This window comes from Chrysemys picta, chromosome 7 (assembly GCF_011386835.1).
Source record: "Chrysemys picta bellii isolate R12L10 chromosome 7, ASM1138683v2, whole genome shotgun sequence".
NCBI lineage: Eukaryota > Metazoa > Chordata > Testudines > Emydidae > Chrysemys > Chrysemys picta.
The window spans coordinates 16,443,808-16,458,126 of record NC_088797.1 but is presented as its reverse complement, the minus strand read 5'-3'; the positions used below and the strand labels follow the sequence as shown (position 1 = coordinate 16,458,126).

General features: G+C 42.0%; 1 protein-coding gene across 4 annotated transcripts in view; it reads right to left on the bottom strand.

The window, feature by feature from the left end:
* Positions 1-14,319, bottom strand: part of GRM7 (glutamate metabotropic receptor 7) — a 545,183-nt gene that overhangs the window by 275,682 nt on the left and 255,182 nt on the right. For all 4 annotated transcript variants that reach the window (XM_005288512.5, XM_005288513.5, XM_005288511.5 and 1 more), the window contains exon 3: positions 1,773-1,914. In XM_005288512.5, coding sequence (XP_005288569.2) covers positions 1,773-1,914 — 142 coding nt within the window. The remainder of the gene's footprint in view (positions 1-1,772; positions 1,915-14,319) is intronic.

Genomic DNA, 14,319 nt, shown 5'->3' with positions numbered 1-14,319 from the left:
CTTTCCTGAAATGTAGCACCCAGAACTGGACACAATACTCCAGTTGTAATAATAATCAGTGCAGAGTAGAGCGGAAGAATTACTTCTCGCGTCTTGCTTACAATACTCCTGCTAATACATCCCAGAATGATGTTTGCTTTTTTTGCAACAGCTTTACACTGTTGACTTATATTTAGCTTGTGATCCACTATGACCCCCAGATCCCTTTCCACAGTACTCCTTCCTAAGCGGTCATTTCCCATTTTGTATGTGTGCAACTGATTGTTGCTTCTTAAGTGGAGTACTTTGCATTTGTCCTTATTTAATTTCATCCTATTTACTTCTGGACAAACTGGAGAAATGGTCTGACACTTTGAATTTTAATCCTACCCTCCAAAGAACTTGCAACCCCTCCCAGCTTGGTATCATCTGCAAACTTTATAAGTGTACTCTCTATGCCATTATCTGTATCATTGATTAAGATATTGAACAAAACTGGACCCAGAACTGATCCCTGTGGGACTCCACTTGTTATGCCCTTCCAGCATGACTGTGAACCATTGATAACTACTATCTAGGAACAATTTTCCAACCAGTTATGCACCCACCTTATAGTAACTCCATCTAGGTTGTATTTCCCTAGTTTGTTTATGAGACAGTATCAAAAGACTTACTAAAGTCAAGATATACCATGTCTACCGCTTCCTCCCATCTATAAAGTTGTCATTAAGCACCTCTGCCATTTCCACATTTTCTGTTACTGTCTTCCCCCCCTCATTGAGTAACAGACCTACTCTTCCTTGGTCTTCCTCTTGCTTCTAATGTATTTGTAGACTGTTTTCTTGTTTCCTTTTATGTTCCTAGCTAGTTTGATCTCATTTTGTGCTGTGGCTTTTCTAATTTTGTCCCTACATACTTGTGTTATTTGTTTATATTTATCCTTTGTAATTTGACCAAGTTTCCACTTTTTGCAGGACTCCTTTTTGAGTTTTAGATCATTGAAGATCTCCCAGTTAAGCCAGGGTGGTCCCTTGCCATATTTCCTATCTTTCCTATGCAGTGGGATAGTTTGCTCTTTTGCCCTTAATAATGTCTCTTTCAAAAACTGCCAACTGTATTCAATTGTTTTTCCCCTTAGACTTGCTTCCCATGGAATTTTACCTACCAACTCCCTGAGTTTGCTAAAGTCTGTCTTCTTGAAATCCATTGTCTTTATTGTGCTGTTCTCCCTCCTCCCATTCCTTAGAATCATGAAGGATATCATTTCATCATCACTTTCACCCAAGTTGTCTTCCAGTTTCAAATTCTCAACCAGTTCCTCTCTCTTTGTCCAAATCAAATCTATAATAGCTCCCCCTTGGTAGCTTTCTCCACCTTCTGAAATAAAAAATTGTCCCCAATACATTCCAAGAAATTGTTGGATAATCTGTGCCCTGCTGTGTTATTGTCCCAACAGATGTCTGGGTAATTGAAGTCCCCCATCATCACCAAGTCCTGTGATTTGGATGATTTTGTTAGTTGTTTAAAAAAAGCCTCATCCATCTCTTCTTCCTGGTTTGGTGGTCTGTAGTAGACCTCCTACCATGACATCACCCTTGTTTTTTACCCCTTTTATCTTTACTCAGAGACTTTCAATGATATACTATGTATTCTTTTGCTATCTCTCTATAAAATGATCCACAGGTTCCTACAAATAGATCACTCCATTCCATTGCTCTGTACAGTCTTATTTACTTTGTCTACTCCATAAAGCCAGCAAGCACAAATGTATTAATTTTCTCAGTCACACTTACTTTATGTCCTCATCGTTGGCAAAAATAACAACGGCCCTGGCATTGGGAGTGTCCAGGAGCTGCTTGATAATTTTATCAAAGTCGATGGTCTTCTCTTTGCGATCCTGGGGAATTTTCAGGGACTGGGCAATGCAGAGGCCACCTGTTTAGAGAAAAAGAAGAAGGAAAAAAATTTGTAAATGAAGAGCGAGGAGAAGCGTGTGGAAAATACACAGAAGTTAGAAATTGGAGGAGAAAAAAAAATCAGCGCTCGATCACCATCCTGAGGAAGTAGTTAAGCTTCATGTTAAGCCTTGTAAGCCCTTCTTGCAGGTTTTGTTTGTTTGTTCTTTTTTCTCTTGGAAAGTGTATATTATGTGACAGGATACATACAATATGCGTGGATGGATAGAGTCACAGATGGACAAAAAATAAACCAGGCAAAAGAGAAAAACAATCTAACCCGACAGTAAAGAGATGATGGAAATGGACAAGATGAAAAAAGACTGAAATAAAAAAGTAAACTGGAAGGCAGTAGAGGTCGATAATGGCATAGACAAACACACAAAATACTGAGCAACTTTATTTGGCATAACAGCTTTAATTTTTTTAACAGCATAAATAGAAAGAAAATCCAAAGAAACTGCTCTGACAAGTTAAATCAAAACAGAAATAATACAGAGGTCCAAATATTGTGAATACACAGAGCTCAATCTCATACATGCTTGTTCACGCAAGTCCACCTTTCAAGGGAACGCGGTTATCCCATCAGAATAAAAACTCATAAGAGTAAATATTTGCAGGATTTAACCCACAGTTAGTAACCAGAATTATAGAATAACAATTGCAGCCAGTATAATGGTAGCAAGACAGAAAGCCCTGATGCAAAAGCTACTCAACAAACATAATTCATATAATTAGGTTTAATTTATTAATCTTGTTTTAGAAAAATAGTTCATTTACTATTTTACATCTTCTGTGGGGTTCTTCACTTCAAGGGGGGATGGATTCATGCTAATGTCTTTCTTCTTTTGTTACCTAATTATAGGATCTTTCATCTTTTATACCATCTAAGATACAAACTCTCTCCCTCAAAATACTTCATAGTGTTAATTAATACATTCTCAGAGATGCATAATAGGAAACAGCAGTGAGGATGAGTAATTAAGTAGCTGAAGCAAAAGAGAAAAGAGGTGTTTTCAGATAAAGTTTAAAATAAAGGCAGAATTGATGAGGAGGATTGAAAGTCTGTTTCAGAGCAAAGGAGCAGCAGAGGAGAAGACACACACCACCATAGGCAAAATCTCAGACTATATTTCTCAGTGCAAGAGAATAACTCCCTCATGTGGAAATGTTTTTGTGGGTGGGGGCCACTAAAGAGAGACTAAATACTCAAAGAAAAACCCTCATGTAGCCAAACACATCTGTGAATAAATGTGTGGATTTAATACAGACAAAGACACCAGTACATGGGCCCTGCATTGAAGTGGACAGAGAAAGCAATTAATATCTACTTTCCACTAAGTGACTTTAGCTTGATGACCAAGCTTGCTCTCTCTCCCTCTGTCTCTCAGCATGAAAAATCTCTCTGCCTAAGGAGAACTTAAACTTATTAGCTGTGACTTTAAGGCACTGCTACTTTAAGGTCTTTCTGGCACTCCATCAAGCCATGCTTTCCACTTTGTGTCACCCTCAAGAGCCTCCCATTTCTCCTGTAAGTAAGATTTGGGGACTTGGGGAGAATTCATTGAGGGAGGGGGCGGAGGAGATGAAAGCAGATTGCTGCAAAGTGCCAGACCTGTCACTTGAAAATATATACACTCCTGCTACAATGTTCTTTCAAGAGGCTCCTACTCTGACATAGCAGTGAACAGAAGTAGGCATATTTCACAGTGTCAAGACTAAGGAGCCTTAGTGTCCTGGATGGAACCATTATTTAGACATCTCTGAAGCTAGTGCTGAGGTGCTCTGTAATCCAATACAACTCTCTATAATTTAGATACAGAGATAAATCAGCAAATTTCCAGATACCATCAGAGGGGGAACCAGAGATGTGCACAGAAAATGATGGATGTGGACAATGAGCATATTTTAAAGTCGGTATCATCAAGAAACTTTAAGATCTCTTTAGGCTTGGGGGGAAGATTGCTTTACAACAGGCTTTCCTAAGGTGTGTACAGGAAGATGCAGATATTGTAACTTTTCCCTGCTCTGCAGGTTAATGGGAGGAGAGAGTAGAGATAAAGACACAGGGGGAGGTGCAGGAAGAGGAAGTTGAGAGCTGTAATAAACGACAAAGGCATTTCTGTAGTTAAGGCTCCAGCTGCATTAAAGATTGCTTGAATCCATAGAAACATGTTTCTTCAGATAGACCGGCTGATATATTGTTATGACAAAGCTGGTAATGAAATTACCACTTGATATTGAATAAATGGGTTATATTTCCTATATTAGTACTTGATAGAAAAGCTTAAATACTAAGGGCTTCAAATGTTGCAGCCACACCCCAGATAGATATTATGTATTCTGTGGGTCACACACTTTCTGCTGCCTGCATGGAAGAGAGGCAAAATCCAGCTGCAATGGACACTGGTTACAGCTGAATGTGTCCGAGGAATCTCTTTGTGTAGAGCAGCTGGGTAGGAGGAGAACTATGTTCAGGCCCATTTGAACTAGAACCAAAGGCCAGGCCTATGGTCAGTACTGAGAACAAAGGATTTGGGACTAAAGGAATTTCTAGGTGACAGTACAGAGGCCAGAAGGGTTCTTAAAGCAGGATAATGTCTGAGTGTGCTGCTTTCTCTGGCTACACACAGTGGTACACACAGAGGTATCTTGGCCGATGCTTTTGAAAACTGAATGGCCAGTGTGAAGTTTTGCGGTCATTTTTGCTACCTCTGTTCAAGGATCACCGGACTTACGTGCATTTTGTGAATATAAATAGCTAAGGGGAAAATACCCTACATTTATATCACCAAATTCATTCTCCCTTTGATGTGTACTGAGTCTCTCCCATCAATGTCAACAGGAGTTCTGCAAGTACATCAGCTTGGAGAATAGCTCCTTGATTAATACAAGTATATTTTTATCTCCCCCCCCCTCATTGAGTAACAATGGGGATATTTGTGGCTAGTAGTATAAATTATCTTTAAGAATTCTGTCATTTTCCTGACATAGTCAAATAGATGGTTAAGAGAACCACAGTTCAAGATGAGTTTCTGATTGCATCCTCAAATATTGGTACATGGCCATTTTGCATATGTTTTTTTGGATAGCAAATGTGATTCACATATACAGAATCTGATTCACATACATAGAATAGCTGTATGCCTTAGTGGAACAAGCAGTTGCATTCATGAAAACAGGTACATTAAAAGAAAGGTTGAGGATAGCAATTTGACACACATTGTATATTCCTAAAGTTTCCCAAATCATCATTCCAACAGCCAAACAACACTTACATAACCCTGATCCTTTGGCAACTTGTTCATGTGTTTGCAGGATGATGGCAACCTCCTCTTGAAACTATTTATTTTCTCTCCCTTGCTATTCATAGAATTCTACCAGAGTCTTCTTTCTGGCATCTTTTTTAATCCCTTCCCTGGCACAACCAAATAGTTTTGTGATACCAGGAATAGACCTGACAGACATATTCTCCAAATATGCCTTTGTTCAGCTTATAAGGTGTTAAAATAGTACAGTGATCCACAAAAAGGAGAGAGCATAAGACAAACTGTTTCCCCCAAACAATAACTTGAAATTTGCTTGGTTTTACAGTTGCTTGCTTTCCCAGTGGTATGTGCCTGTAAGGCAGACAGACCCAATTGCTTTAAATTGTTTCAGTCATTACATTTCCCAAAACTGCAAGACCCTGGCAGTAGTGAGAGCAAACCCACAACAACGTTTAGACTGAAACTCTAACAAGATCTCCAAAACATTTTTTTAGAAAACAAAACACAAAGCAAAACTGGTCTTTTCTGTCTTGATTGGTAGAAAATGCGGAGGGCTCTGATTAGCCACTCTGGGGAATTCTGACACAAGTAGGGCTAGTTCTTGGGAGTCTTGGGAGTTGGGGGCTGTGACTTTTCAACAGTTCACTACTGCTTGGAGGCCTGAGCATGAACAGATTATGGGACTGATCAAGGTATCTGTCCAGGTTGCGGATACTTTGCAGGTCATCACTGGGTTGAACTGAGTAATTTTTAAGACATCACCTCTGTTTTTGTGCATAAAATACAGAGTGAATGAATATCAATTACATAATTAGTTTGCTCCCTAACGCTTCTTAATCCGGTCTGTTTTCAAATGCTCCAATGTAACGTTCTTTACTTCACAGCACACACTCTGTGTCATCCTGCAGTAGGTGTCAGTGTGCTATTTATTTTGCCATTCTCCATTGGGGAAAGGCAAAGACATTAATAGCAGCCCAACTATACTATGTTATAGTTGCCTCTCTGAGCGGTGACTACAATATGTAAGGCTGTATCAAATCTGGGTGACACGTGAATTTTAAAACATGAATGCAATAGCAGAGCCAATGCCAGTCATGTGAATGCAAAGGAACAACCATTGCTGTGAAAAGGATTTTAAAGGTCTCTTAAAATTCAACTAAGTGTATTCAAACTGGAGCTAGTCTGCTATGTGCAGTTATTTAAGAAATTGACATCTATGTGATTCAAGCTTAATTCCTGTGAAGCCTCAGAGATAAATTGAAGAGCATCTTAGGAATTACTCTGTTACATTGCCTCTTCATTCTGCACAACCTCTCTCTCGCTTTATTGCTTGTAGTTTTCCTAGGTCACTTACTAACATTTGTGCACCTGAAAGAACCTGCTTCAGACTGGCAAAAAACCTGGCTTAGCCCATTTGAAACCATGTTTGAACTTTGTAACCATTGCAAATGTCCCCCTTCCTTTCCCTAAAGTATGCCAGAAAGATGCCAGAAATATGAGGTGGAAATAATTTAGAGGAAAAAAAGAAGTTTGGCTCCCATAGATATTTATTGATTTAGATTTAAAAACTCCAAACCATGTATCCAAGACTCTGAGCATCCTTTTCATATATTTAAAAATAACATAACATAGGGCTTTACAGACCACTTAGGTCTAAGTGCTAGGGTGGCCATCTCCAGGATCTCCTTCCTCAGGCAGATAGTGATGTCAGAAGATAAATCAAGCCCTTCTATTGTAAAAAATAAATGTAAAACCTACGCATTTGGAACAGGAAAGAGCAAATGGGCATCTGCTATAGACCACCAAACCAGGAGGATGAAGTAGATGAGGCTTTCTTTGGACTATTAACAGAAGTTTCCAGATCACAGGCCCTGGTTCTCATGGGGGACTTCAATCACCCTGACATCTTCTGGGAGAGCAATACAGCAGTGCACAGACAATCCAGGAAGTTTTTGGAGAATGTTGGGGACAACTTCCTGGTGCACGTGTGGGAGAAACCAACTAGAGGTCACACTCCTCTTGACCTGCTGCTCACAAACAGGGAAGAATTAATAGGGGAAGTAGAAGTTGGTGGCCACTTGGGCAACAGTGACCATGAGATGGTCAAGTTCAGGATCCTGACAAAAGGAAGAAAGAAGAGCAGCAGAATACGGACCCTGAACTTCAGAAAAAGCAGACTGACAGGCAGGATCGCCTAGGAGGCTAATATGAGAGGGAAAGAAATCCAGGAGATCTGACTGTATTTTAAAGAAGCCTTACTGAGGGCACAGAAACAAACCATCATGATGTGCAGAAAGAATAGCAAATATGGCAGGCGACCACTTTGGCTTAATCTTCGGTGAGCTTAAACACAAAAAGGAAGCTTACAAGAAGTGGAAACTCAGACTGATGACTAGGGAGGAGTATAAAAATACTGCTCGAGCATGCAGGGGTGTAATCAGGAAGGCCAAAGCACAACTGGAGTTGCAGCTAGCATGGGATGTGAAGAGTAACAAAAAAGGTTTCTACAGGTATGTTAGCAACAAGATGATGAGCAGGGAAAGTGTGGGACCCTTACTGAATGGAGAAGGCAACCTAGTGACACATGATGTGGAAAAAGCTGAAGTACTCAATGCTTTTTTTTGCATTGGTCTTCACAGACAAGGTCAGGTCCCAGACTGCTGCACTGGGAACACAGTATAGGAGGAGGTGAGCAGCCCTCACTGGTGAAAGAACAGGTTAAGGACTATTTAGAAAAGCTGACATGCACAAATCCATGGGTCTGGACCTAATGCATCTGAGGGAGCTGAGGGAGTTGGCTGATGTGATTGCAGAGCCATTGACCATTATCTTTGAAAACTCCTGGCGATCAGGGGAGGTACCAGATGATTGGAAAAAGGCAAACATAGTACCCATCTTTTAAAAAAGGAACAAGGAGAATCTGGGAACTACAGACCAGGCAGTCTCACCTCAGTCCCTGGAAAAATCATGGAGCAGGTCCTCAAGGAGGAGAGGAAGGTGATCAGGAACAGTTAACATGGATTCACCAAGAGCAAGTCATGCCTGACCAACCTAATTGCCTTCTATGATGAGATAACTGGCTCTGCGGATATGGGAAAGTGGTGGATGTGATATATCTTGACTTTAGCAAAGCTTTTGAGATGGTCTCCCACAGTATTCTTGCTAGCAAGTTAAAGAAGAATGTATTGAATGAATGGACTATAAGTCGGATAGAAAGCTGACTAGATTGTCGGGTCAACGGGTAGTGATCAACAGCTCCATGTCTAGTTGGTAGCCGGTATCAAGTGTTCCAAGGGTTGGTCCTCAGGCCAGTTTTGTTCAACATCTTCATTAATGATCTGAATGATGAGATGGATTGCACCCTCAGCAAGTTCATGGATTACAATAAGCTGGAGAGAGAGGTAGATATGCTGGGGGCTAGGGATAGGATCCAGAGTGACCTAGACAAATTGGAGGATTGGGCCAAAAGAAATCTGATGAGGTTCAACAGGGACAAGTACAGAGTCCTGCACTTAGGATGGAAGAATCCCATACACTTCTACAGGCTGGGAACCAACTGGCTAAGCAGCAGTTCTGCAGAAAAGGACCTGGGCATTATAGTGGATATGCGTCAACAATGTGCCCTTGTTGCCAAGAAGACTAACGGCATATTGGGCTGCATTAGTAGGAGCATTGCCAGCAGATCGAAGGAAGTGATTATTCCCCACTATTCGGCATTGGTGAAGCCAGATCTGGAGTATTGCGTCCAGTTTTGGGTCCCCCACTACAGAAAGGATGTGGACAAATTGGCAAGAGTACAGCAGAGGGGAAGGAAAATGTTTAGGGGACTGTGGCATATGACTTATGAGAAGAGGCTGAGGGAACTGGGCTTATTTAGTCTGAAGAAGAGAAAAGAGTCAGGGGGGAGTTGATAGCAGCCTTCAACTACCTGAAGGGTGATTCCAAAGAGGATGGAGCTAGGCTATTCTCAGTGGTGGCAGATGACAGAACAAGGAGCAATGGTCTCATGTTGCAATGGGGGAGGTCTAGGTTGGCTATTAGGAAAAACTATTCCATTAGGAGGGTGGTAAAGCACTGGAATGGATTACCTAGGGAGGTGGTGGAATCTCCATCCTTGAAGGTTTTTAAGGCCTGGCTTGACAAAGCCCTGGCTGGGATAATTTACCTGGGGTTGGTCCTGCTTTGAGCAGGGGGTTGGACTAGATGACTTCCTGAGGTCTCTTCCAACCCTAATCTTCTATGAAGTATGTGATACTGACAGTGAAGTTCCAATGTAACCACTGGGGGGCAAGACAGTTTTGAATTAAAGAGGAAATTTTGGCTGGACCCTAAAGATCTCTGGGAACTGAAGCACATATAGATCTTGAATACTGCCATTTTGTTCTCAGAGTTCAGGACAGATTGCCAGGGAAGAGCTGCACCTCAGTTTCCTGGAGTCTTTTCTTTTTTCATTGTTGTTTTGTTATTTTAGGATGGGATTTTCAAAGCAGCCTAAAGGATTCAGGAGCTCAACAATGCCCATTGAATTTCAGTGGTATTTGGGTGCCTAACACTTGAAAATATTTTCTGTAATCTTTCCATAAAAGTCATCCTTAATTAAAATGTCTGCTTGCTTCCAGGGGTGAAAGTAAACCGGTACGGACCGGTAAAATGTGGCCGCTGGTACCAACCTGTACTCGGCTGATGTTAAAGCGCTGCCGTGGCAAAGGACCCTGCTTAAAATGCTGCCCCATTTCCCCCCCTCCCGGCCACCAATGGGAGGGGGCAAAAGGAGCAGCTGACCCGAAGCCCAGGAGTGATTTAAAAGGGCCCGGGGCTCTGGCCACTGCTGCTGCTACCACGGCAGCGGCCAGAGCCCCAGGCCCTTTAAATTACCACTGGATCCCTGAGAGGCACAGGCCAGGCAGTGTGGATGGGCTGGCTGGGAGATGCTGAACCCCAGCCCCACCCCTTCCACCCAAGGCCCCGCCCCTTCTGGGGGCCAGAGCTGGCCCCCATACCGGTAAGTGTTTAATGTTACTTTCACCCCTGCTTGCTTTTCATCTATAGAAAGACATAGTTGAGCCATACTGAAAAGAGAGGATTCTGTATCAATCAAGCCAATGGAAAACTTTAATCAATCATCAGATGAGACTGTGGGCTTTTCATGGCAGGGAAAGTCTTTATTGTGGCTTTGCAGCACCTAATAATATGGGGCCATGATCCTGCTCACAGGATATTATTATCCTTATTATTTAAGTGCATGCTTTTTCCCCAAGTTCCCAACGATCTTTTGGAAGCAGCTTCCCAGTAGGAATGGACATAATTTAAAGAGACAGCTCCCATTTCTGCACTAATCCCCAGTGCTCCAAATGAAGTCACTTTGATACTGAGCAACAGCAATTAATCTGAGTAGAAGCTGAGTAAAAACTAATGCAGGATCTCAGGAACTGATCCATTATTATTTATGCAGCACTATAAATGTGCATATAATTTACTATATATTAATAATAATACATGGCACCTGCCCCAAAAAATTCACAATCTCACTCTGGCAAAAAAACAGACATGGAGGAATAATGCAGGAGCATGAAGGTGTGGAAATCCCATTGGTGAGACTAGAGAGGAAAGATTCTGCACTGCATGTCATAGCACAGCAGAGAAGGTCCAACTGAGTGATAGTTTAACCACCTACCCAGATTCTGGGCTAGCTGCAGGCTGATGCAGCCCTCAGTGCAAATTACAGTAACCTTGTAGGCTGCCCTAGTTTATAACAATCCTCCCTACGTGCCAACCGTCTGCTCTGCAACCTGGAGTAGCTCAGAATATCTGTAGGATTTAAAAGTCTCCTATCTGGGGACTGACCATGCCTGACACTGCTTAGCTCAGGAGAACTGACCAGGTCATAGGTCAAGGCTGCCTGTGTCCAGTCCAACTACAGCATGGCTGTTCCCTTCAGCAGGTTATTTCAATATGTCTACTCCAGTGTTATCTGACAGAAATAATAATTATTATAATTAAAAATTAGAAATATCTACTGCACCAGGCGTTTTACAGAGGTCCAGGAAAACAGTAATAGCCACAAACGGACCCCACATTTACAGGCATGAAACACACATTCTGCTCCTGAATTCTATTTTTAAATGAAGACTTTTCTGATCATAAGTGGTTAATGAGAAAGAAATATTAGCACCAGCTAATTCCTGTGCAAAGAGAAGCTTCTTTAGTTTCACTTTGATCCTTACAATGGCCACTGTGCTCTCACATTCTGCCAGAGGAGTTTTAATTGATAAAGTGAGGCTGGAAAACCAGGGACTTCAATCTTAAAATACTGCTTAGAGTGGCAGGCAATTACTACTCAACATGGGATAAAAGGGGAAAGTAAGCCAAATGAAACAGAATGGTAAGTGATGACCAGAAGGCTGGGTATAAGTATGAAGAGCACAATGAGCTGACAGAGCCATATGACAAACTGAAAGAGACTACTCTTGTAGTAAATGGGATGCCATGACATCTTTTTCCTAGTTCCCTCTTTTACTTTGAGCAGGATGGCTCATTGGGAGAAACCACTTTCTCAATTACTGTCAAGAACAACTCCCCCAAACCATCATCTCCCCAGTGGCATTTTGGTTAGTTTCTCTCCCCCTCCTCTCTACCATGCCCCCAGGTACATATGTGAGATTCTCTTTTATAACTGCCTCAAATCTTCCTTCCATTATATATATATATAATATAGACCCAGACCAGTTAGGAGCAGCAGAGTAGCAGAAGGGAGATGTACTGGCCACTGGATAAGTAGTTTTCTGTTCCCTGAGTGAACAGAGCAGGGGCTGCTCCAGGCTAATAGACCACCTGACTCCAATTAACCTGCTAAGAGTCAGGTGAGGCAGTTAAGCACCTGACTCTAATTAAGGCCCCTCTGATGCTATAAAAGGGCTCACTCTAATCAAGCCAGGGGGAGCTAGAGGAGAGGAAGAGTGTGAGAGGAAGTGGGAGCAAGAGGTGTACAAGAAGCTGAGAGTGAGTAGGCGTACTGCTGGAGAACTGAGAAGTACAAGCGTTATCAGACATCAGGAGGAAGGTCTGGTGGTGAGGACAAAGAAGGTGTTGGGAGGAGGCCATGGGGAAGTAGCCCAGGGAGTTGTAGGTGTTGTGCAACTGTACCACGAGGCACTCTAAACAGCTGCAGTCCACAGGGCCCTGGGCTGGAACCCGGAGTAGAGGGTGGGCCTGGGTTCCCCCCATACCTCCCAACTCCTGATCAAACACAGGAGGAATTGACCTGGACTATAGCTTCTACAAGAGGGGAAGGTCTCTGGATTGTTTCCTGACCCACAGGGTGAACCTGTGAAGTGAGCAAATCTGCCAATAAGCGCAGGACCCACCAAGGTAGAGGAGGAACTTTGTCACGATATATATTTGTTTCATTTTGAAAAATTAGTCAAACAAGTTGACTTTTAACATTCACAGTTTGTGGCAAGGGAGCTTTAGAAAACTTTCTAACAATAAGGATTTTTAAGCCTGGAACAGGTTACCTAGGGAGGTTGTGAAATCCCTGTCATGGGAGGTTTTTAAGAACAGGTGAAACAAATATTTGTCAGGGGTGGTCTAGGTGTACACATCTGTAGTGCTGTGGAGCTCTGAGGAACAACAGTAGCTCCAGCACCCAGGCTGGGCTGCTGACAGATAGGGACGTGTGGTGTTTCTGTGCTGTTTCTTCATTAAAACTGGCTGGAGTCTCCATCAAAAGGAGCAGCCATCCACAACAGAATAATTTTCATCACACTCAGGTCCCCTAGGAAGGCCTACACAGAGTACACTGACTTGGATAGCATTTCTAATTTGTCTCAGTTGCTTGCTGAATGTGAAAGTTTGCAGATTTCCTTATAGTGCTTAAAGGTGCCTTGTAGAATATAGCATTAGCTGAGTCTGACTGGCATGGAGATGCTGTTACACATGCAAAATACATACGCTCTATCTTATTTACAAGGTGAAATGTACGGGTAGAATGGAGCATGCACTAACCATAACATGCTAGTTATTGCTAGGCTAAAATTCACATACATGCCCCAAAACCTTTCCCTCTTTCCTGTTCCAATTCATTCTTGTTCCCCCATCCTGTTCTCCCCTGCACACGCAACAAGTCAAACGTACACATACATTACCTGCACAAAAAACTCATCCCCAGACACATGCCCACACTGCTCACTCCCTTCAGCTAATCACCACACCTTCTTTTGTCACCCAAGAGTGTGTCTAATAAAACCTTTCGACCACACTAGCATATATTCAGTATACACTACATGTGACAGAGAATCTACTTTAGGAATGTGGTAGGGTTGGGGTGAGTACTGGATTCCTTTGGGGAGCTAGGAATCTCTCACTTCCAGCTGTACGCAGCTCCTATTTTGAATCCCACTAGGTCACAAATTATTGGACCTTTAAAAAGTGACCTTATTAAGTGTTTAAGAAGCTCTCTCTGACCCAAGACTGAAACTCACCACCCTGAGCCTCAGGCTGTGTTAATTTGATGGGATTCCTATCAAACTAGGGACATTTTAAAAATCAAAACCATAAATCCTACCCTTAAAGCAGGGTTATGACCCCACAGTGAAAAAGTGCATTAGACGCCATGAAGTCCACTAGGACTTTATTATTAGTACTAATTTTATATAGAACACGCTCAGATACCATGGTGAAGAGCAGCACTATAGAATGAAATAAAACAAAACTAAGAAATATGCCACATTTGGGAGGAGGAAGGAGAAGAGACTTCTCTAGGAGCTTAATTTAAGAATCTTTTCAGATGCTTGGAATATCACATGCAGTCCAAGGAAAAAGAGATTAGTTGGCAGAGGGCAGGCAAAGAGGTCAAATGTGTACACCTATGTCATGGTTCCGCAGTTTCACATCATTTTCAAACATTTAGTGTAGGTTTGTATACTGTATATGCACAATCAATTTTGGAACTAATTTCAGCATTATTCCTTGTATATTGTACAGCAGAAATACTGTTCTACAGAATACAAGACAAAAATCATTGCAGTAAATACAAATCTTAGTAAGTGTAGTACTGCATTTAATAGCCCCAAAGACTGACATTAGAGAAATTGCATGGGGGGGGGGCTTAAACCACA